The sequence below is a fragment of the Cygnus atratus genome, chromosome 19, assembly GCF_013377495.2.
Source record: "Cygnus atratus isolate AKBS03 ecotype Queensland, Australia chromosome 19, CAtr_DNAZoo_HiC_assembly, whole genome shotgun sequence".
In the NCBI taxonomy this organism is placed as follows: domain Eukaryota; kingdom Metazoa; phylum Chordata; class Aves; order Anseriformes; family Anatidae; genus Cygnus; species Cygnus atratus.
Window position 1 is genome coordinate 4,545,448 of NC_066380.1, and position 22,662 is coordinate 4,568,109.

Sequence of the window (22,662 nt, forward strand, 5' to 3'; positions counted from 1 at the left end):
TCTGGCCCTTTTTCTGTTCTTTTCCTGTTTCCCCCTCTGTCGTTATTTTTTCATGGGCTGTTGGAACCGTTCCTGGTCTGAAGTGGCTCAGAGGAGGCAGGAAGGAAGGCGGAGAGTGTCGAAAACCCGAAGAAGAAAACACGTCCATCTGCTGAGCACCCCAGCGCTGCAGCTCCGCACGGGGCAGGGGCCAGGATTCGAGCTCCATCAGCAGCGATGTGATACGGCACAGGGGGAGAGGAACGGCCTGAGATCGACCTGGAGTGCTGGCTGGAGACAGCCGTGATGCCCAGCATAGCTTGGTCACTGCTGGGTTGGTGTTTGGGAGCTCCTGGCCTCGATGGGGCTGCTGACCCAAAGCAAAGCACGTGCTGTGGGTAACCGTCAGCACCGGGTGCCTTGCCTTTCCCCAAGCACGGGAAGGTTCAGCAGTGTCTCCGGGTGGTCTCTGCAGCCTTCCCGAGCACGGCTGAGGAAGGGAAACCGCCGGAGAGTGCGAGGAGCAGAAGGGCTGCCCCTGACCAGCAGAGCCCTAGGGGAACATCAGCCCCGGGGGGGTTTTGCCTGGAAGTCCCCGCGAGGCAGGGTGTTGTAGGCTGTTGTGCTGCGTGCGCTTATTTTGGATGAGCGGGACAGAGGGCACTTCTGCTTCTGCGGTCTGTGTCTGTGGTTCACAGAACTGAAGTTGTTTTCCTTTCACTAGATGAAGGTGGATTTTTTTCTAATTTCCTTTTACATAACGCCATGCATTTTCGTTTACATAAGAGGCCCCAAAGTTACTGCCATGCGTTGCATGGGTTCAGGATCTGCTCCCGAGGGTGAAACAGAAGTGAACTTGGGGCTTGTGTAAACTGTGGAGGACGTGGTCCTTGGTTTCTTTCGTTTCTGGAAGGGCCAATTTCCCATTGCCAGTGGGAAGGAGTTATTGTGAGAAGGGACTGGAGACTGCAGAGCCCAAACCCGTTGTACCGCCTGTAGAACACACGTTTTGTGTTGCCCAGCTGAAAGGGAGCAGAGTAACACGAACATCTTGATCTTTAAACCAGCGGTTGTTCAGGGAGCATCAGTAAAAGCACTTTAAGCAGTCTTGTCTCTTCCGTGCGTGCTGAAGTTAATACCTTTTTCCACTAACAGTTCATTATTTTGTGTCTTTGGAGGCCAATGCACTAAGCCAGGGGCACGGGGGACCAGTGCTCTGAAGACCTGGTAATTGTTGGCTAATTGTGTGCGATGTGCAGGAATGTTGTCGTGCTCACAGTTAATCCTGTGCTGCGCTCCTGTCTTACTAAACCCACCTTTGTGATTTATCTCAATACTTCCTAGAATGCAGTTTCCTAGCCAATATTTTCCTTGCTGTTGGGATTTTGCATTTTTCCCCGTTCGGCTGATGAGAAGGGACACAGGCAGGTTCCCTGCTGCCCTGTGCCTTGTCCCTCGCACCGCAGCCCTTCTTCCAGGCTTGCTTACGAACCTTGGCTAAATCCTAAAGCTCGTTATTAAACCTCTGTGTGAAGACGTGGGGTTCAACGCCGTGCTGTGTACCAGAACATGCGCCCGGGAGTGGAAGAGTTGATTGCACGGAGCAGGAATTCCTCCCTGGTGTAGTCACCAAGGCTTTGAACTCAGGTCCGGAGCTCCCTACTGCTCACACAGCCCAGGGCTATCCGCGGCTCCAAGAGGCGGTCTCTGAAACCAGGCAAGCCATCTGGCGCGGCCTCCAGTCTCATATTTCAGGGGATGAACTCCTGCCGAGTTCACTTACGGCTGCTTTTTGCAAAAGCCTCTGGCTCTCGCAGAATTGTGTGTCCGATTCCCCCCAGTTCAACGCGCGTGGGGTTCTCCCGTGCCCCCATCCGAGCAGGAGCAGGGCTGTGTGCTGAGAGGGAGAAACTGGGGGCACGTGGTTGGGTTTGATGTCTTCCCTTTTTTTGACGCCCATTTTCTTGACATGCTTTCTATCCCGTTTTCCGGGATGCTGAGTTCCTTCCGTATGAGTTTGGTGGAGGGTGCAAGTGCTGTAATCATCAACGTGCTCAGAGTTGGTGCTGTCACAGAAAAGCTTTGCTGAATTTTGGTGCAGACACTTGAAGTGCTGCCTGGGCCTGTTGGCCACATCTCTGCTACCAACACAGTGCAGTGAGTGGAAGGGGCTGTTCGCTCGCACCTTTGCTCGGCTATTTAGGTTAAGGTGCTGGTGAAGGAGGCTTTGGTTGTGGGTACTAGGCTGTGGTTGTGCCACTGAGGCCTGACTCACGTCTCCTTCTGCTTTCTGAGCTGGAAAGCTCCAGCAGACAACCAGTAGCTGCTGCAGCAGCTACTTGTCTGTCAGAGCTCTTTTGAGACCATTCTGGGGACGTTTCTCTTCGGTTGACTTGCTGGAAGTCCTAGAGGGAGCTGGTGCGAATGCCAGGCAGGATTTCAGAGCCGTCGGTGCCCGTCCCATAACTAAGCCGTGGCCAGAGGTTCTGGGCTCTGCCAGCCCTGCCTCCGGTCCCTCATCTCCCCATGTGCAAAGGGAGAGACGTGGGTTTGGAGCAGGTGCTGAGGTGGGGCTTCCCCGGCTGTGTCCTGCCGCTGTTTTTTGCTCCGTTAGTTTTTAACGAGCATGTGCCGAATGCGCAATCAGCATCTCGGAGAAAGAGCAGGAGGAAAGAGGAAGCTCACGCAGAATATAAATAACCAAATTTTAAAATGTACCAGTGTAGCAGCTCGCCTGGCTCTTGGCATGAGCCTAGCTGGAAACCGCTCGGAAGCTGCGTACTGTGCGTGTGGTTTGCAAAGGGGGAACTTCGGGGGACATCGCACGAGTCAGCAAGACAGAAAATGAATGAATCTGACAGTCTCGAATATAGGAAGGAAACGAAATTTGCTTCTACGCACATTAAAAGTAGTTGCACCCTCTGCACGTGACATGAAATACAAGAGTGGAAACCCTTGCAGTTGTGGCAAGAGTTTCCACTGGAGTTGCACAGCAGCTGCCAATGATTCATGCATTGATCCTGGGACATTTTGTCCTCTCCTATGATTTGATTTCTTTATTAATTTAATCGCATCTCAACAAGCATCTGGTTTTGGATGGCTCTCTGTGTCTGGGGTTTATAACTGCCTAGCCAAATCTCTTTTCAGAGTTAGGGGGGTCTGGTCCTGCTGGAGGCGGAGCTTTCCTCCATCCCAAACTGGGACGTTTCCAAAGCTTTTCCTTCTGTATGTTGGAAACCGCTTCCACAGGTGGAAGACAGATGACCTGGTTGGCGTGGGATCGAGTTGGGTTGGCGTGGGATCGAGTTGGGTTGGCATGGGATCGCTCCAAGTGCCTGATGTGGACGCGGGGCTGCAGCGGTGTTGGCAGCGCTCTCTTGGGGTCATGCCGGTCCCCGTGGTTCTCTGCTAAGACGAATCAGCTTGTGCGGTCGCGAGCAGCTCACCTGGCCCAGGAGCACCTTGCTGCTCTCACCTTGTGGAGGAGGGCACCTGGGCACCCCGGTGGCTTCATCCCCCTGCACCAGGGCCCAATGTCCGATGGCAAGGGTGGCCGCTCTGGCAGGGCTCTCAGCAGCCCAGGGTCTCACTGAGACAAGAGGGAGATGTGGAGGAAGGCTCAGGGCACACCTTGCTGGTGGGTGAGTGCGTTTCACTCTTGAAATTCAGGCCTGTCTATACCTGAAAGCACGTTTATGCTGTAACTTATCCCAGAGCAAGAGGAAGATGGATGCAGGCGTCCAGGATTTCTGTCTGTCTTTGTGTGGGTGCTGCCAGGGTCGGTTGGATGAGTTCGGGTGTTCACAGCTGCAGTTAGGAGCCTCGTGGCACCTCGGAGCTTCAGCAAGCCAAACGCCTTGGCACCAAGTGAGAAGAGCAGGTTCAGTAGCAAGCGAGGAAGAAGTCCAATAACCCTGTCCTGAGGGATTCTCTGTCCTCATTCATTACAGCCGTGAGTAAGAGGCTCTTTAAAGTTTTCCCTTTGCTCTCTGAGCTGGTTGTGATTCTCTGCCTTAATTCCTTGCTAATAACAAGCGTTTGACGTGAGCACAGGGCGGTAATAACACGGCGATCGCTGCTGTGATGATAAAGGACGGTGGTGAGGAGCAGGTTAGAGCAGGCTTGGATCTGTCTGCTCAGGTTTTGTTCGGTGCTTTCAGCTCAGCATCTCCTGAGATGTGCAGCATCGTCTGGAACCGTGGTCCTTGTGTCCACAGGGAGAGGTTTGGGACAGGGGGTTTCATGCCCTGCAGGCTGCAGGGAAAGCTGTGGGCTGGCAGCGTGCCGTGCCCCAGCGTGTGGTCACCTCCTCTTGCTCAGGAGGGAGGGAGATCCCCGCAGTGTACAGAGGAATCTGCAGAAATCCTCTTAGGGAGGTGCTGATTCAGCAGAGCGTGGTAGGGAGAGGGCTGAGCTGAATCTGAGGGGGTCTCCGCATCCCCAGAGCAGAAACGAGAGCCTCGTGGCTGGGTCAGGATGTGACCCGGGGGTGCAGCAACCTGTCTGTATGTCCCCGAGGCCACCCCACTGCTGCTCCCTGGAGTTTTTCCCCAGATTTGAGCTTCCCTCTTGAGTTTCTGTCCAGTGTGCATGGCCAACGCTGCCTGGAGCTGATGGCCAGTTTGATTTCACGGTCATTATTTGCTATCCAACAAGGCTTGTGAGTGCTTGAGGTGCTCGGGGCAGATTACTGAGATTACATCCCCAAGGCTTGCAAAGATTACATCCAGAGCCAGCAGCAATGTCACCTTATGCCCTGTAAGGCCACAGGGAGGGAAACAGCCAGGACACAGGGACACAGAGACTTGGCTCTGCCTGGGTGCGGGCTCTGGGTTCAGCTGCCCCAAAGGGATGGTACTGCCAGCTTTGGGTTTGTGAGCGGGTGAGCAAAATCCCTTTGGCTTGCCGGGACACCCCGTACAGGCTCACGAGAGCATCTCTGCCACCTGTTACCCTCCTTATCTCGTGGTGTATCTTGTCTCGTGCAGAGCTCCACACAGGAGATCGGAGAAGAGCTGGAGGATGGTGTGATCTACAGCATATCTCTCCGGAAGGTGCAGCTCCATCACACGGCCAACAAAGGGCAGCGGTGGCTGGGGGTAAGCGGGGGCTCCGCCAGCATCGCTGCGGGGGATGTTTTCTGATGTTTCCCTGCCAGACACGGTGCCCTGATGTGGGGGCTTGGCAGGGTCAATACCAGCCCACATCCTGCCCTCTTCTTGTGTCCCTGGATGCTCCTGGTCTGGGAGCTCCTTCCAAGCCTTATCCCTAAATCAGGTATTTATTTGGGAGAGGGGGCCTGGGAGCACCCGCTGTCCTCTGCCCCATGGGAAAAAGGAGTGAGGGAAACAGTGGGAAGCCCCATTTTGCAAAATGGGGCAACCCTGATTTGCATCTGGATTTCAGCAACCCTGAGGCTTCCCTCTTCTCAAACCCCGTCGGGGGGGTCCCAGGCACTGCAGGGGTCCCTGCTCCCAGCCGAGACCCAAACAGCTCTTGCTGAGCTGGTGGGACCACGTTGTGCTTGCATGTGTCTGCTTCATCCAGCCCACTGACTCGTGGTCCTGTCCCGGCAGTTTGAGAACGAGTCAGCCTTAAACCTCTACGAGACGTGTAAGGTGCGGACGATAAAGGCTGGAACCTTGGAGAAGCTGGTGGAGTACCTGGTCTCAGCCTTCAAGGGCAATGATTCCACCTACGTCACCATCTTCCTGTGCACGTACCGGGCCTTCGCCACCACCAAGCAAGTGCTGGACCTGCTGCTCAACAGGTGAGGCTGCCCTGTGCCCTGAAACGCAGCTGGGGTGGCTGGTGCCTGAGCCCCTTCGGCCGGGAGAGCTCCAGCATCTTCTGCCACGCAGTGGAGGTCTGATGGGCTTCTCCCAGCCCCATCTGCACAAAGGTTCTGGGGTGGGCTGGGGAGGGAGATGCTCATCCTGGCCCCCGGCAGAGCTGGGGGTGATGTGGAGGGAGAAGAGGCAGAGCTGAGTCCAGGACCCTCATTGTCTCCTTGCTGTGCCCCACCAGGTATGGCAAGCTCCACGTGCAGGCGAACGGGGACCACACCAGGCACGTTGTGGATGAGAGGATGGAGCTGAAGAAGTAAGTCTGACGATGCTGTGGGTCACCCGGAGACAGGGGGCTCTGCTGATGGCTCTGTGGTTCTTGCATGGAGGCGTGTTGTCCCCACACGGGTACCTCGTGGCACCCGATTCTCACGTGGGCCTGCCCGCATTCCTCTCCCCACAGCACCATCTCCTCCATCCTGGGCGCCTGGCTGGACCAGTACTCAGAGGACTTCCGCAAGCCCCCGGACTTCGCCTGCCTCAAGCAGCTCATCTCCTACGTGCGCCACAACATCCCCGGCTCGGACCTGGAGCGCCGAGCCCGCATCCTGCTGGCCCAGTTCCAGCAGCAGGAGCAGAGCGAGTCCGAAGCGGAAGGTGGGATGGTGGTTCCCTGCTCACGGGGGTGTTTGGGGCTGTAGGGAGAGTGGTACTGCTTAGCATCGAGGGTCTCCAGAGCCTCTGGTCTTGCCACGTGGCTAAACCCCTGTAAACACTGCCTGCGTTTACATGGAGATACACCGGGAAGCTAATCCAGCTGAACTAGAGGTGGTATTTCTAAGGGGATTAGCTAATCTGCTTTTAATCCTTCGTGGACACTTGTATCCAGGTGAAAATGCCTGACTTCTATCTGGGCCTAGTTTCTAGCCTAGTTTACTTGAGCAGACCGAGATTAGAAGTGCTGAGGTGGGATGTGGGTGTCCACAGGGGCTGGCGTGGGATGTGGTGCGGTGCTCAGCTCGTGGCCATGCTGCGGTGCTCAGCTTCGTGCTGTCTCTTGCAGCTGTGGACCACAGTGGCTGCACGTTCCAGCTGGTGGAGGAGAACGGGGTCGGGGACGGGAAGTCGGATTTCCTCTCCTTCTCCCCAGAGATGGTGGCGGAACAGTTCACGCTGATGGATGCTGTGAGTACTCATTCAAAAGGTGCTCTGCCCGCCTGCTGCTCGAGGCACAAGCCTGCCTGCTCCCTTGCTCCTGGCTGCCTCTTTTCCCAAAGAGACCCATCTCTATTCCCTTATCTTCCAGGAGCTGTTTAAGAAAGTGGTGCCTTACCACTGCCTGGGCTGCATCTGGTCGCAGCGAGACAAGAAAGGCAAGGAGCACCTGGCGCCCACCATCCGTGCCACGGTCTCACAGTTCAATAGCGTGGCCAACTGCGTCATCGCCACGTGTCTTGGAGACCGGTCCCTGAAGCCGCAGCAGAGGGCTAAGGTGGTGGAGCGGTGGATCGAAGTGGCTCGGGTAGGACAGCGCCATCCTTGCCTCCTGCCCCAGCCCAGTGCTGGGATTTTGCAGTCCATGAATTGCAGCAGGTCCCTTGGCTGTCTTTTTAACACGGAGTCCCCTTGTCTGTCCCCAGGAGTGCCGCATCCTGAAGAACTTCTCCTCCCTCCGAGCCATCCTCTCGGCTCTGCAGTGCAACGCTGTTCACCGGCTGAAGAAGACCTGGGATGAGGTCCTGCGGTGAGCAGCACCTGCTGGGGTCCTGTGGCTGCTGGGGGGTCTCGAGGGGGAGGTTGTGCTGTTGTTGTGGCTCTTTAAGGCGTAGAGGGGATCACTGCAGCTCTGGCTTTGCCCAAAACCCAGGGATCTAAGGAGGAAATAAAGCAGCATTGCCTGCTTCTCCTTTCCTTCCAAAACACCCTGGAATAACCTCAGACAGCAAGGCATGCTGGAGCTGTGAGCTTTGCTGGGGTCATTTGGGTGAGCAGAAGAGAGCCTGAGGAAGCGTGGCACCGTTGCTGACTTCCCCCTGTGTTTCCCCCGAGCAGGGAGAGCTTCCGCACTTTCCACGAGCTCTCAGAGATCTTCTCTGACGAGAACAACCACTCCCTGAGCCGGGAGCTTCTCATTAAGGTACGGGGAAGCGGTCACCCACATCGCTGTATGTCTGACGCGGAGCTTAGGCTGATGCTGGAAGAAATCTGCACGTTGCTCCAGCTGCCAGCCCTGGCAGCACTGCTGGGGCTGCAGGCAGGGGTTTCGGAGCAGGCTGGGCTTTCTGCTTCTCCACCCAAAAGCTGTCATTGCCTAAAGCGCTCAGAGCAATTTAGCCAGCAGAGATAAGCAGTAGGATATGATCTTGTGCACCAGATGATGGCTTCTCCCCAGAGGCAGCTGCATTTGTGAACAGCCTGGTGCAAAGGGCAGAGCTCTCAGGAGGCCTCTTAGTTTAAGGTTTAAGGGGCTGTGGGGTCTGTGAAAGGCTGCAGCCCCAGCGTCTTTCCCGCAGCTTTCCAGCCTTGCTGCAGGTCGGGGCTGAGATCACACAAAACACAAAAGGGAACAAAACATCCCATTGAGGAGCTGTTTATACAGAGGGCTGGAAATGGGAGCAGCCTTTCCTATTCACTAAAGCTCTCCTCCCTGTTTGCCATGAAAAAGCTCAGCCTTGATTTCCTCCTCTTTCCCTCCACGAGCAAATTTTACCAGTAAAAGTGGGTGTGAACTTTAGCTCCTCTCTTGGCACGGTTTCCCACCCACGCTGATCCCCACCTCTCCCCACCATCCAGGAGGGCACGTCCAAATTCGCCACCTTGGAGATCAACCCGAAGAGGGCTCAGAAGCGGCAGCAGCAGCAGCGAGAGATGGTGAGTGGGGCACGGCCATTCTCGTGTCCCCTTCCTGGTGGCTGTCCGGGCTGGGCTTGGCTCTCCGCTGACCCCGGCTGTCCCTTGCTGTCCCCCAGGGCGTGATGCAGGGCACCATTCCCTATCTCGGCACCTTCCTCACAGACCTGGTGATGCTCGATACTGCCATGAAGGATTTCCTGGACGTACGTACTTCCATCTCTATCCTCCTCCCCCTCTCCTTCCTCTGCCCAGGCATCCCCACAGCCTGGAGTGAAAAATGGAGGTAGTTCCCCATACATCTCGCTCTGCCGCCCTGTGCGTCCTATATCCAGTGCTGCCACCCTGTGCGTCCTATATCCAGTGCTTCCCACTGTGCGTCCTATATCCAGTGCTTCCCACTGTGCGTCCTATATCCAGTGCTTCCCACTGTGCGTCCTATATCCAGTGCTGCCCCCCGTGTGTCCCATATCCAACGCTGCCCCTTTGTGTCCCATATCCAATGCTTACCCCTGTGTGTCCTATATCCAACGCTGCCCCCTGTGCATCCCATATCCGATGCTGCCCCCTGTGCATCCCATATCCGATGCTGCCCCCTGTGCCTCCGTTCCCTGGCAAGGGGCCGCTCTTGCACTGCCCCTCGGCGGGCACTGCCCGCACTGCAGCGGCTCCAAGCCGGGCAGGCCGGGAGGGCTGGGAGCAATTCTCCTTCCCCTGCTTCGCACCGACCTCTGGCTCCTTCTTTTCCAGGGAGGGCTGATCAACTTTGAGAAGAGAAGGAAGGTGAGAGCTTCACCGTGGCATGGGCATGGCTGGGTGGAGGGAGGAGGCTGGCTTTGTGCAAGCCCAGTCTTTGCCAGTCTCTTTGGGGTTGATCTCTCTTTTTCTTTGCTGTGGTGTTCTTCATTTTGGGGGGAGATCCCAGTCCTTCCTAGGCATCTCTGTGCATGGGGCTGGGCTTTTTGGGGGTGTGTGTGTTGAGGCTGGCAAACAGCCATTCTGACTGCCTCTGCTGGCTGCAGGAGTTTGAAGTCATTGCTCAGATCAAGCTGCTTCAGTCGGCCTGCAACAACTACAGCTTCACGCAGGAGGACCATTTCGTGGACTGGTTCCACAGCCTGGAGCGGCTCAGCGAGGCCGAGAGGTGAGTATGAGCAGGGCCGAGCTGCTGCTGGTGCATGGGGAAGCCTCTGGCTCATCGCCTCCAGCTCTGCATCCCTCACCTTGCCTTGGCAAGCTAAAACCTTCCTCTCCTCTCCCCTAGCTACGGGCTGTCGTGTGAGATCGAGCCGCTGTCGGAGTCAGCCAGCAACACGCTGAAGGCGAAGAAGAACACGGGCATCATCAAGCGATGGAGCGAGTGAGTCTGCTCGTCCTGGCGGGATGCGGGGTGGAGGCAGGTGCCAAGGCCGTCGTCTCCACGGTGGTGCTGGGCCAGCCTTCCCTTGCCCCGCTCCCTTCTCACCCTGCTCCTGTCCCTCCCGTCAGCCGGCAGCCACCAAGTACTGAGCCCTGCGCCAGCGGCAGCTCTCACTCCAAGTCCTTCGACCAGCTCAAGTGCGGGCAGTACCTGTGCAGCGGGGACGCCACCGACTCGGTCAGTGTCACCTCTGCCGGCTCCAGCAGCTCGGACGTGGAGGAGATCAACATCAGCTTCATCCCCGAGTCCCCTGACTGCCAGGAGAAGAAGGTACGGAGCAGCTTGTGGGGAGGCAGGCGTGCCCTTCACATGGGGACAGCCCTCAGCCTGCTCTGGGGCTGGGGGCCTCGGCGTGGCGGGGTCTCACGCCTCCGGCGGCTGTACGTCCCCCGCTGGCGCAGGGCAGTGAGATCCCTCTGGCCTCCCTTCCCCAGCACTCGTACACCCCGTCTGTGGCTGATGGAGAAGCTAAAACCACTGTGTCCTCCGCATCCCCTCTCCTCCCTGCCCTCCAGTTCTGGGAATCCACCTCCCTCTCCTCCCTGGACACGTCGGGCATCGGCTCGGGCTCCAGCAGTGCCTCGTCCTCCTCCGTCTCCTCCACGCCGGTGACGGCCTCCCGCACCCACAAGCGCTCCGTCTCCGGCATCTCCAGCTACTCGTCCCTCTCGCTGCCCCTCTACAACCAGCAGGTTGACGACTGCTGCATCATCCGCGTCAGCCTGGCTGTGGACAACGGCAACATGTACAAGAGCATCCTGGTTAGCAGCGGGCACCCACGGGGAATTTGGGTAGGGGGGGCTCGCCACACTTGGATGCAGGCATGTCCCGCACTGGGAGGAGATGGAGGCGGGAGGTTTTGCAGCATTTTGTCCTCTTTTCAGTTAATAATGCTCTGTGCCTGCAGGTGACGAGCCAGGATAAGACCCCGGTCGTTATTCGCAAGGCCATGGCCAAACACAACTTGGACGGGGACCGGCCTGAAGACTATGAGCTCGTTCAGATCATCTCGGAGGAGAGAGGTGTGTACTGGGGTGTGGGAGGTTTTCCAGGCCCTGGCTGTGTCCCCAGCTGACCACACCTCAGCCTGGGGGGCATGGGTGGGAGCAGGGCTGGGAGGCGGCAGCAGGTGGGTGCCAGCACCCAGGGACTGCTCGCAGCCCCTTTCAGGGGTGCCCAACTGACCCCCGTCCTCGGACGCTTCCAGAGCTGAAAATCCCCGACAACGCCAACGTCTTCTACGCCATGAACTCGGCCGCCAACTACGACTTCGTGCTGAAGAAGCGGGGTTTCTCCAAGGGCGTGAAGATCAAGCACGGCTCCAGCTCCACCCTGCCCAGGATGAAGCAGAAAGGCCTGAAGATCGCCAAAGGCATCTTCTAGCCTCAGCCCCACTGCCACCCCTCACCGACGGGGCCTTGGGGGCAGGCTGCTCCGGGCCCGGCTGCGGCTGGTCCCTGTGCCGCCAGCACGGCGAGGAGCGAGCCTCGCCTGCATCGAGAGCCAGGGCGCTTTGGCAACTGGTGGCCTCCGCCTCTCTCTGCACAAGCTCCCGTTTCAATCAGGTCTTTTTTTTTTTTCTACACAGGAAGGCAGCGGGGGGAATCTCTGTTTTATTATTTTTATTTTTAAAACCTTCCACGGTGCGCCACTCGTCCAGCCGCCGGCCTGCCCAGAGCAGGAGCCCGCCTCTCTGCCGTAGGTGCCTTGTGTCCGCGCGAGCCGGGGAGCGGAGGCCTGCAGAGGGGCCGTTTGCAAGGAGCGGCGGGCGAGCCGCTGCTACGGGAGCTTCCCGGCGTTGGTTTTTACCTCCACGTCCTTACCCTGGGAGAAGCCGCAGACGAGGAGGCACGCTGGAAGGGATGCAGCCCCGCGCCGGTGCTGGGAGCCCCGAGAAGGGCTGCGTGCGTGCCGCGATGGAGCGGGCGCCTCGTGCTCTCGATGACTGGAAGCCTTCGCGTGGTCTTGCTCCTCTCCCCGATCCAGCTGGACTTCGCCAGCCCGTGTTCAAACCTGCACCAAAGATCAAATGCCAGTGTCTCTTCTGCAGGCGGGGGGAAGCTTTGCGCGCCTCCCTGTGCCCCCAGAACTGCCAGCCTAGCGAGGAAGAGGAGAGTGAATTTCTGTCCGAATTTGTGTAAATAGAGACCCTGGGTCTGCGCAGGTGGGCGACGAGGCGAGACAGAGCTTGGGGTGCTCCGAGTACCCCGGTGCCGCTGCCTGCCCCCCAGAAAGTGCCACTCACCTTGGGCTTTAACCAGACTTTTTCAAACGCTGACCATGGGAGAAGCAGCAATGAGACTTCTTTTGTATAAAGCGAAAATGTTTACTTTTTTTTTTTCAATATTTATTGGTTGTAAATAGAAGAGATGAACTTGTACATTTTACTAACCCAGCCTCCCCCTGCCCTGCAGCCCAGTCCCTCTCCTCTCCTCCCCCTGGTATTTTCAGCTGCTAGAAGCAGCAGGGTTGCTCTGCCATGCTCTAAGGCACAGAGCGCTCTGGCCTCCCTCTCTCCCTTGTTTCTTTACCACTAGTTGATCGAGCAGGGGCAGAGATGCTTATTTTATTGACTGTAGGAAACACTAACCAAAGGGGGGACTTTTATTCTTTCTTTTTTTATTTTTATTTTTTTTTTACTTTTTCTTTGCTCCTGCACCTGCTGGGCCATCTCATTTAAGCATTTCCTCCCACCCCACCCTCTCTTTCCCGTCTGTCTGTGCTGCCGGGCAGGGGCAGTGCATTCCCTGGCTCCAGGAGAGGGGCCTGGGCTGCAGCGATGCTGCGCTCTCACGCTCGGGGGACCAGGGCTGGTGGCAGGAGGTGGTGGGACCTGTGGCACCGGCCGGGGAGAGGCCGCTTGCTTGTTGACCAGCGGGGCTGGCACCAGCTCTGCCAGCCCCACGTCCCCTTAGGGTGGCATGTCCTGGCCCACCGTGCCCACGCTGCACATGATGGGAGCCCCTGGCACCCTGACGCAGAGGCTGCCTCCTGTTTTCCCCCCCTGCCCGGAGCCTGGTACCAGCACCCTGGGGCCTCCCCTCGGCCCCGCACCGCTCTGTGCCTGCCAGCTCCTGCCCACCCCGCTGTCACCGTCCCCCTCCCCTCCTGCCGGTGTCCCCTGGCAGCTCAGCATCACCGGAGGGACTGGCTGTACCATATGTATTTTGTACCACTTCAATGAAGGAGCACACTGCCCAGTGTGACTTGTACACAGCAATGTAATTAGTCTTTGCAATAAAATACCGATGCTCAAACGTCCCTGCCCCAAGGCAGGGGTTGTCCTGTCTTCCTTCCCAAAATGCTGGCCCATTCCTGGAGAAAGGGGAAACGGATCTGACTGTGGATGAGGTGGTGACTGAGCCTGTGGTTGTACCGTGCGGTACGTGAGTTGAGCTTTGTTTTGGGCCTGAATGAAGAAACAAAGCTTTTTTTGTTTGCAGATCTAGCTCCTGCTTTCAAGTAACCCTGTTCGTTTGAATCTCAGTTGTTGGGCCTGGTACATTTTCTGGTAGCATAAATGTGACATCTAATTTACTGGTTTTACTTCTTTTCATATTAGCAATGGTTTTAAGAGCAAATGCAGCGGTTGGTCCTTATGTTGTGGAGATAGTGGTCTGTTTCGGTTTGAGGCATCATTCCTTTGGTGTTCAAGGGTTCCTTTCCTAGCATGGCCAGCATGTTTATTTTCTATTTTATAATTGCACAGACTGGGGTGGAGATTGCTTGGGTGGTGTAATGGCTCTGAGTGTGGGTATTACAGATACAGCTCCAACGCACAGAATTGCTCTGTGTCTTTTGCTACATAGATTACTTTAAAGCTGAGTTTTTGAAAACTAAAGGATTGTATTGTGCAGGCAGGGCTGGTAATGTCATTAACTACTAAGGCAGAATTAAGCATCCATGTAACTGCAGTCTTCTCGGACAGAACAATTTCAGAAACAGATGGAAAATGAGTAAACTCTGGCCTGTTGTTGATAGAAAGCTTGGCTTTAGGTGTTTTTCCTAGCATTTTATTCTTGGTGCCTGCTAACACCTGAGAACAGGTAGGTATTCTTACCTGGAAGTAGAGTGCCCACAGCATCTCGCCTTTTTTCCTAGTTCCCTGCTTGCACTGTACTGAGAAGGATAAATCTGTTGCACAGCCACTCGTGCCTCTGGCCTCGTGCATTGCCAGCACCTACACTTTACCACGGCTGGTTCTCCCCAGGCAGAACAATACACAGCCCCCCCTTACAAAGTCATAAAGCTGTAAGAAATGCCTCTGTACTTACTGTTGTAGCCCATGCTACAGAGGTAGCAGTGCAAGGCAAAGCACAGGATTTCCCAGCGAGCTATAGTGTGTGCACCCATGAGGAGCCAGTCCTCATATATCTAATGTTAGAATATATATACCTATATGCATTAGAGCATATTACCAACCACTAACGATAAACCTTCCACTTGTAACACACTGAGGAATGAACAACACCCAGGAAATGCCAGCAGATCTTTAATTTCTGTGACTGCATGGTAACAATCCAGCCAGTGATAGCAGACTAACGGCCAGAGTGGGCAACCTCTGTGAGCCTGAAGCTCTGCCACATTGCCTTCTTCTTGCAGTCCTTGTTAACTTCTGGCAAAATCAATATGGAATTGAGAAGTGTGTTAGCTAGTAAGGACAACATACGCTACATCCAACAGAAGGGAATAATTCACTGCCAGCAAGTGTTTTTGTCCTGCTGGCTTTATTTCCAAGTTCACCGGCTAGGCTTGATGCTGAAGTCATTGCACAGAATTTTAATTCACCTTACACGAAGGAAAGAGCAGCACCCTGCCTTTATGGACTCGAGAAACATTGGAGTGCTTTACCTCAGCACCTCCTCAAGCAGTTTTTCTATTTCCCACACGGCCATCAACCCAGACAAGGTGTACTTCTCATACATGGAGAGATTTAGGACTGCAACTTCTCCTGCTTTCAGGTGTCATTTCCAGATGGTTTGGATTCTGGTCTCTCTTCTTGGCAGCCTGTTGAGATGCTACATTAAATGCCATTTGGAGCCCGGCAAGAAATCTATATCCCCTGTCAATGTTTTGAGGGCTTATTATCCAGCAATTATAAAAATGTGGGCAATGGCTCCTGAACATCCAAAACGACAGCCATCAGCAGGTACCACAGTTAGTACAGGTAGGTAGCTGGCAACTTAGTGCAAGTTCTGCTTTCCCACATCCTGTGTATGGTTGCTGAGCCCTCAGCACTCAAGGAACAAGAGCCAAGAATATTCTGTCCAACAGCAGCAAGACTACTCACCGAGTTCACACATAGTCCAGAATTTCTGTTTCCATTTCATTTTCACTCCCGTCAGAAGGCTTGAAGTCCTCTTCCTCCTCCTCTTCATCATCCTCATCCTCTCCAGACTCATATGCAAGCTGCTCTTTGCCATCTTCATTGCTTGTTGTACTTGAGAAAAGAGCTTAATTGGGAAGAAAGAGAGGAAGATACTCTGATGCATCTCTCAGTGCAATGTGGGGGAATATGCAGTATAGTTCATAAAGCAGAGAAAGGCAGAAGCCTGAGGATCACAGCTAAGGTTGCACATCTTAATAGAATTTTTTAAAAAGAAAAGGAAAAAACCAATGTTTTCACACCCCCGGAATGATCTTAGAACAGCAGCAGATCTGCAGTGTCATGTCTCATCTCCCACCTGATTCCGAGCTAATTCACTGGGATATTGATTTGGCCCGGCATCATGCAGAAATAATTTCCTCGCTTCTTGTTTGTAAGATATATGCCATCAATAAAAAGGAAATAAATCTTAATGTCACTAAGAGATGCATCAGTAAGGATGATATGTTGGCTATTGCTGGGCAAAGACATTTAAAACCTGAAAGCTGCGATACAGGAAAGATCAAAAAGAAATCCTTTACTCCTGGCTATTCCTGCAACCCACATTCACATACAGGACAACAGCTGCAGCTCATGCACTGTGATGCACTAAAGCCCAGGGAGCAGCAGGTGTAAACGAGCACTTAATTCTGCACCGAGGCAGCAAATATAGCAACACTGCTTCCCCAGCATTGATGGCAATATCTTGATTCGGTACACAACATCTCAACGTCATCAGGTAGGTAGTAATACACTGCTCAGCACTCTGAGGTTCAGAAACATCCTTACCAGGTCTAGTGGATCTGATGATCTGCTTTATCATCAGGGACATGGTATCACGCAGATCATCGCTAGTCTTCGGAAGGCACCACCCATCCCGCTCTGTGCATTCTGTCTCTGTACCATCATTCCGATGGATGATTTTCTGTAGGCTAAAAAGGAGTAACAAGGGGGTGAAATGTTAGCCTTCTACAGTCTGATGCAGGCTTTAAATACGACAGACTGTGGCTTACTTCAGTTTCACTGAGCTGGACTAGCATATTTGGTTATTCACCTAGCTGTCATATGGGAAAGGAAGTCTGTGTGAAAAGTCTGTTCTATTTTTATTAAGAAGCTAAACCCTTCTTTTGTTGCTGGTCAAGGAGAGCAAGTATAATGGACTGAATATAAACAACAGACTTTGAAATCTAGTTCTAACAGATGACTCAGCTGAAAGTGTGCCATACCTTTCCACATTCAAGTCACAGAGTTGGTAGAACATCTGCCGATAAGGGGGTAAGGCTCCTTCTCGGAAAATGTAGATGGATTCCTAAGAAGAGCAAAGACAGAAAGGATTTAATGCATGTTTTGTGGTGTAATGGGGCAACCCTGGCACAAGGCATTTCCTACACACCTCTGTTCCAAGGCAATATCCAAGCTGCAGCTCTAGCTGTAGCTTGTTGCTGCATAACAGCGGATCAGAGGTGTTGTTCTAGCAAAAAGGAGGGAAAAATACAGACTCCTGTTTAAATATTTATTTTGCCTTGCTGGATTCTGCAAGATGATAAACACATGGCAATGTTTTGCACTTTGCTGCCCATAAAGTTCTCCAATTTTATAAACTGAAACAAAACACTTATTATGTTTAAGACTAGGGGTAAGAGTACAATTCCCATCTTGCAGCGTGTAAGAAATATATTCAGTGAGCAGCAGATGAAGTTCTGGAGTGACGTGTTCAACTAGCAGCTTCCCAGGTAAACTTGTAACCATCAACTCATTCAGGTCTCAAAGAGAAATCTGTGCCCCTAATGACTTATAAAATAGGAAACGTTCCCTTTTTGCGATACTATTTCAAGATTCTGGTAAAAGAGAGTAATGCTTACCTTCAGTTTATACCTGCTGGAGGCAGACTTTTTTGCACTGGATGCACCAGAAGTACCAAGTCCCTGCTTCAGATCGTGCACACTGACTGTATGACTTACTGAAAAGCAACAGAGGCATGATTAGGGACATATTTCACTGTGGCACTGTACTGTTTCTTCTGTATATTAGTGCAACTTTGCTGATCAGCAAAAACCAGACCAACCCAGCAACTGAACTGCTGATTCTTCAGAGATGTTACTGGACAGCAAATCAGTCACAGGAAAGGTGGTGAGTTTGGCTGTGTTCCTTCCACAGCACATTTGTTAACAATTTTAATCTTCTCTATTTTTCTTTGACAAAAACAAAACCAAAAAAATCAACTCCCCCCCAGTCTGTGCTGCACAATCACCAAACACAAGTGAATGTTGAGTTCTCACAATGTTGCTTACAGAACTCTCTTCTCTCTGGCTCAGCCAGACATGTATCAAAGACTCTCCCAACACTGTCCAGCAGGAGACTCTTCTGTTGGTTTTAACAACAGCACAATATTACAAATAGGGAGGCAGTTCCAATTTTGGCTCGGCTGGAACGCAGGAAGAATTTTTACCACCTGAGACTAAGATGGAGTAAACCAAAGAAAGAGCAGAGCCAGACATTCCTTCTGCTGGCACAGCATACCTGGCTTTTTGACAGTGATGGGCAGACTGTAGTTGTATGTGCTGCGTTTTGCTTTCACTGGCATATCATTAGGTGCGTAACCTGGAGGTGAAAAAAGAAAACCAATAATGAACTGAAGAGTTCATTCTGCAGAGTATCACTAGCTCAGTAATAGACGTGCTGGACTAGTGTGTGAAATGATCTTTGGGATATTCTGAATTTGCGAGATGGGGAGAGGAGAGGTGTCACATAAAGAAAAACCCTTTTGGTTGGAAAGAGGGATCTGTAAGATCCGATCATAATGACTGGATGTCGGCTCTCTTGTGGACATATTACATGACCCCAGAAAGTCCTTTCCCTCAACTTGCCCTCTACAAAATCACAGTGAAAGGGAACCTTTGTCCTAAAGCCTAAGACCTGGTGCCCTGCACAAACGTTGAGTTCACTGAGGGAAAGCTACCATGGAAGCAACAGAATCTACTGCTCAGCATCTCCCTTGAGGAACAGTGAAGATGGGCTGCTGACACACGCTCTGGCTTTGAATGCACATGGAGATGTCAGCCAGCTGTTCCTGGGGTTTGGAATGTGCCAAATGAGGGTAGAAATACCACATGGTATAAAATTAAGTTTTAAAGGAGTTTATGGAAGAACTACTGGAATCAATGAACTTAAAAAGATGTCTTCTTCATCAAAGCAGTTACAGCAAAAAAGTTTGAAAACAAATGAAAAAAACTACAAGGATTAACCAGAAAGCAAAGAGGGTCTCTGGGGGTTGGGCCCTTTTACCGTATTTCATTCCACAGCGAATTCGGAAGTCCAGTACTTGATAAATCTTTGCTTCAGGGTGTTTTCTGGGGTCATACCCAAACCTAACCCATAAGCTCCTCCAGGGACCTGTTAGCTGTGTAAACATACAGGGGTAGATGGTTACAAAAAATAGTTGTGTTGCAGAGACTCTTAGAAAATTCTAGTAGTTTCCTGCATTGTCCAAATATTTCTTTTACTAACTCCTTCCTCACTTTTCACAACCAGTATTTACATACTGAAACATGGGCAATTGATGCACTGAAGGCGAAATACTTCTGTGCCTTTAAAAATCAACTTGCAAGATCACAAGAAAATCTGTTTGGAAAAAATCCAATACCATTGCCAGATGGACAATCAGTTTGAATGTGTGACCAAATTGTAAAGCAGACTGGAATCAATGGAGCTAACAGTTATCAAATCATCTACAGTTGTAACTTTTGTTCAGTAGGAAAGTTTGCCTTCCCTTTTTCTCTTTACATGAAGCTCAGGTACTTAGTGGTGGGACCTCAGAACCTGCAGAGAGCCAGGAACATCCAGGTGATCCACCCCTGCACCACCTCCTAGCAGCATCAGCAGGACCAAGGGCAGATTTCCTCAGACTTACCATGTAATAGGCCAGATACGGCAACAGGAGTTTCAGCTTGTCTGGGTGGATGTTGACATTGGCTTTTACTGCATTCCGGGACCAGACTGGGCGGACTTCAAAGAGCTAAAATAATACATCATCATTTCAGGTACGTGCCCCCCGCTCGCTTTCCTGACATGACATTGTCATGCCTTGACAAATATGTATCATATCCGTCATTTACAAGGGGAACTGCAGCTGTTCAGGATGCCAAATATTCTGGTATCCCTATCGGAATATGCCAGTACAACCCCACTTGTTTGATAGATTAGAGGACAGAAAAAGCAGATGCGTATTTGGCTACAGTCGCAAAGGATAGCTGGTGTCTAATGGGAATTGAACCCAAAAGCCTGGCTTCAGAAGCCTGGTGTAATTGGATGGGCCCGTATCTTAAATGAGGTTAAACAGGAAATTTCACGTCACAGAAAACGTTCAGAGAAGCCGACAAGTAGTTGTGATCCCAACAATTTTGCTGGGAAGTCACAGAAAATGGCTGCATGCAGTCTTTTCAAGCACAGCATGCAACTGTAGAGTGCTCAGCCCAGCTCAGGGATGTGGCACGTACCTTCCTCAGCTCTTCCTCCACCTTTCTATCCACAGCATTGGTGCACACTTTCTTCCAGGTCTGTACAGCAGCATCCAGGGGTTTTGTTGGGACTTCTTCCTCATCAAAGTTCAAAAAGATAGCGTTGTGTGGGCGACGGGCCCTGCTGAGGCCAATGAGGTTCTCACCAGACACCTGGGGGTTGTTGTACCCATCCCTAGGAAGGAAACAAGGCAAAGGACCGTGTTTACTTTCTGCCTATGGCACACGCAGACGTGGCTTTCAAGGGAACACGTGAAAATGAAGTATGCTTTTTTGATATTTGATGTGAAGGGATATAGCCACGTAAGGAGTGGGTCTTATTTTGTCCCCAGCTCCCCAGGGAGCATTCTCGTAACTGTAAAGGACTCACCGCTGAGGAAAGGAAATTTCAGGTTTTAAAAACAAGCGGCCAAAATACCTCTAGTTGCCTGTTGAAGGAGATCCCCCGTACTATGTGAGAGAAACCCCTCAAGCAGTTGATCACTAATTTGCACAAAATGTATTTGCTGCGCAACAGGCTTCCCGCTCTGCCTCCGCTCTCCTGGAGTTACTGGGTATCAGTAGAGGACATTGACAAAGTAAAATGGAAACACAGGTATTAAGATAAGTTTGCTTTGCTAAGTGTTAGTGAAGGACTACAGTGAGAAAACGAAAGATGTTTCTTGTGATTTCTTGTGAAAGATTGTGTTTCTTGTGACAATTCTTGCAGATTGTTCTCCTGGCAAAAGTAACCAGGGGCCAGCAGGGCACAGGTCCGGTGAATGTGGTCACAGGACACATGGCATTGACTCAACATACTCTGCACTCAGCTGCAGCCCCGTGGAAGCAGGCAGAAAGACACGCTCATGCATCCTACACCGCATGTCGTGTCCTGCGGGGAGCAGTCATCTTCTATTGAAGCATTCAGCAGCTGATATTGATGAAATACATGAACAATATATTTAATGCTGCCGTGATGCTTCAAGAGCACAGTTCCTATAACAACAGTGAAGTCAGAATGCATTGGATGCATCTTCATGTGATGAAAAATGAAACCTGAACTTGAAAACTTGTCTGTTGTAAGCGTGTATCAATCCAACAAAATGTTTCACGTTCCTTTCCTTCCAAGAACCAACGTGGACTATTTACTATATCAGGAGAAAAGGCACTAACCGGTGTTGGGTATCTGGTCGATAAAAATAGTCAACAGGAGTGTCTAAACGTGAGAAAATTGGTGGAGGGATGTAGAGAGGTAATTCTCTATTGAAAAATTCTTCCTTCTCTGGTTTGAGCATTAGGACTTTGTCATACATGGAGGTTTGTTTGCCATCAGGACCAGAGTGCATTGCCAGGTACTGGAAATCAGACATTCCTGTGAGAAGGAAACGTTAAAACATTGTGAAATCATTGTGAAGATAATACTTCTCCCAACACTCAGCTTTCAGGAGCAGTTGTCTGATAAGCCCATGCAAAGGTTTATACAGAAAGGAGGCTGTAACAATAGATGACTTGCTTTTCTTTGCAGTCTTAAATTCTTGAAGTGAAACATTTCCCTTTCCCATCAGCCCTTCCCATCAATCTTTAAGCTTTGCGGACCCAAACACAAGTATTACCTTGAAATTTGTAAACAGTGGTGACAATCCCAACAATTTCCATTTCAAACTGGACTTCTGGCTGGACTGGCTCTTCCGTGTCCACCTGCGTCTTATTCCTCCTGGTCCTCCTCCTCACCTTGAGCAGCATGGTGGAGGTGGGGAAGCGATTGGCGCACACGGGGTGGCAGTAAGGGTCCTTGGGGCGGAAACACAGCTCCAGCCTTTTGGCAGGGTCGGCGTAGATCTGCGTCGGAGAGGACAGGGGCAGTCTCTGTTAGCACAGCGCCAGGGCTGGCGGCTCCCTGCAGCACCTCGGGGGCACCCTTGGGTGCTCCAACCCCATTTGACACCTCCCATCCCACCTCCCTCACCCGGCTGCGGCCCAGGCGAGCAGCATCACCCCGAAACCTCGAGAAAAAACATCCCTAAGCCCCAGCAGCCCACAGATGAGGGGATCCCAATAGGGGGACCCCAACGGGGGGATCCCAACGCGAGCCCCCCCCTCCCCCCCCCCCCCCACCCTACCCACAGCCTGGACCGCGCTCCCCGCTCCCCAGCAGCCCCTCACCCGCGACACCCCTTCCTCTCCTCCCAGCGTCCGCAGCACGGCTCCGACATCCCGCACCAGCCCCGGGTACTCCACGGACACCATGCGCGGCGTGCGGGGCAGCTGCACCACGGCCGAGCCCCGCTCCCCCCAGCACCGCCCGGCCGCCGCCATCGCCCCGGCCCGCCCGGCAGCCGCCCGGCGCCGCCCCGCGGGCTCAGCGCGATGGTTCCGCACCTCCAAGGTTCCCACCCGCCCTGGTCACAGCCCTGGCTGGGTCCCGGGAGCCGAAGGCGGCCGCGGGGCCGTTTGCAGCCCCCCCCGGGAGAGCCCCTGAGAGCCTTCAGGGGTGTAGGCTGCGGGTTGTGGCGCTGTGGTGGTCGTCGTCTTCGGTGCTGGTTGATGCTCGCCTGAGCACGAGCCGCAGTGCGCCCAGGTGTCTTGTGTCAGGAATTGTGCGGCCAGCAGGGCCGGGGAGGTGATGTCCCCCTGTGCTCTGCTCTGGTGAGGCTGCACCTCGAGTGCTGGGTTTAGCTTTGGGCCCCTCACGACAAGAAGGACATCCAGAGCAGGGCTGTGAAGCTGGTGAGGGGTCTGGGACACAAGTCCTGTGAGGAGCAGCTG

The 22,662-nt window shown here is 53.0% G+C and overlaps 2 protein-coding genes across 10 annotated transcripts in view; one reads left to right on the forward strand and one right to left on the reverse strand.

The window, feature by feature from the left end:
• Positions 1-13,289, forward strand: part of RALGDS (ral guanine nucleotide dissociation stimulator) — a 38,187-nt gene extending 24,898 nt beyond the window's left edge. Inside the window, exons 2-18 of one of the 4 annotated variants that reach the window (XM_035555195.2) lie at positions 4,968-5,078; positions 5,556-5,749; positions 6,007-6,081; positions 6,229-6,422; positions 6,829-6,950; positions 7,072-7,287; positions 7,406-7,509; positions 7,818-7,902; positions 8,559-8,636; positions 8,735-8,821; positions 9,366-9,398; positions 9,638-9,759; positions 9,880-9,975; positions 10,104-10,305; positions 10,551-10,796; positions 10,943-11,057; positions 11,243-11,418. In XM_035555195.2, the coding sequence (XP_035411088.1) occupies positions 4,968-5,078; positions 5,556-5,749; positions 6,007-6,081; positions 6,229-6,422; positions 6,829-6,950; positions 7,072-7,287; positions 7,406-7,509; positions 7,818-7,902; positions 8,559-8,636; positions 8,735-8,821; positions 9,366-9,398; positions 9,638-9,759; positions 9,880-9,975; positions 10,104-10,305; positions 10,551-10,796; positions 10,943-11,057; positions 11,243-11,418 (2,256 nt within the window). Of the gene's footprint in view, positions 1-4,967; positions 5,079-5,555; positions 5,750-6,006; positions 6,082-6,228; positions 6,423-6,828; positions 6,951-7,071; positions 7,288-7,405; positions 7,510-7,817; positions 7,903-8,558; positions 8,637-8,734; positions 8,822-9,365; positions 9,399-9,637; positions 9,760-9,879; positions 9,976-10,103; positions 10,306-10,469; positions 10,797-10,942; positions 11,058-11,242 lie in introns of all 4 variants that reach the window. The other 3 variants (XM_035555193.2, XM_035555194.2, XM_035555192.2) reach the window with 3 other exon arrangements.
• Positions 11,902-22,662, reverse strand: part of GTF3C5 (general transcription factor IIIC subunit 5) — a 30,587-nt gene continuing 19,826 nt past the window's right edge. Inside the window, exons 1-12 of one of the 6 annotated variants that reach the window (XM_035555196.2) lie at positions 22,060-22,232; positions 21,510-21,735; positions 21,070-21,268; positions 19,897-20,092; positions 19,311-19,415; positions 18,686-18,800; positions 17,921-18,001; positions 17,263-17,360; positions 16,627-16,709; positions 16,190-16,332; positions 15,326-15,488; positions 11,902-12,048 (exon numbers count right to left, since the gene is read on the reverse strand). In XM_035555196.2, the coding sequence (XP_035411089.1) occupies positions 15,331-15,488; positions 16,190-16,332; positions 16,627-16,709; positions 17,263-17,360; positions 17,921-18,001; positions 18,686-18,800; positions 19,311-19,415; positions 19,897-20,092; positions 21,070-21,268; positions 21,510-21,735; positions 22,060-22,212 (1,557 nt within the window). In that variant the 5' untranslated portion in view covers positions 22,213-22,232 and the 3' untranslated portion in view covers positions 11,902-12,048; positions 15,326-15,330. Of the gene's footprint in view, positions 12,049-14,514; positions 15,489-16,189; positions 16,333-16,626; positions 16,710-17,262; positions 17,361-17,920; positions 18,002-18,685; positions 18,801-19,310; positions 19,416-19,896; positions 20,093-21,069; positions 21,269-21,509; positions 21,736-22,059; positions 22,233-22,662 lie in introns of those variants that run through there. The other 5 variants (XM_035555197.2, XM_050714483.1, XM_050714487.1 and 2 more) reach the window with 5 other exon arrangements.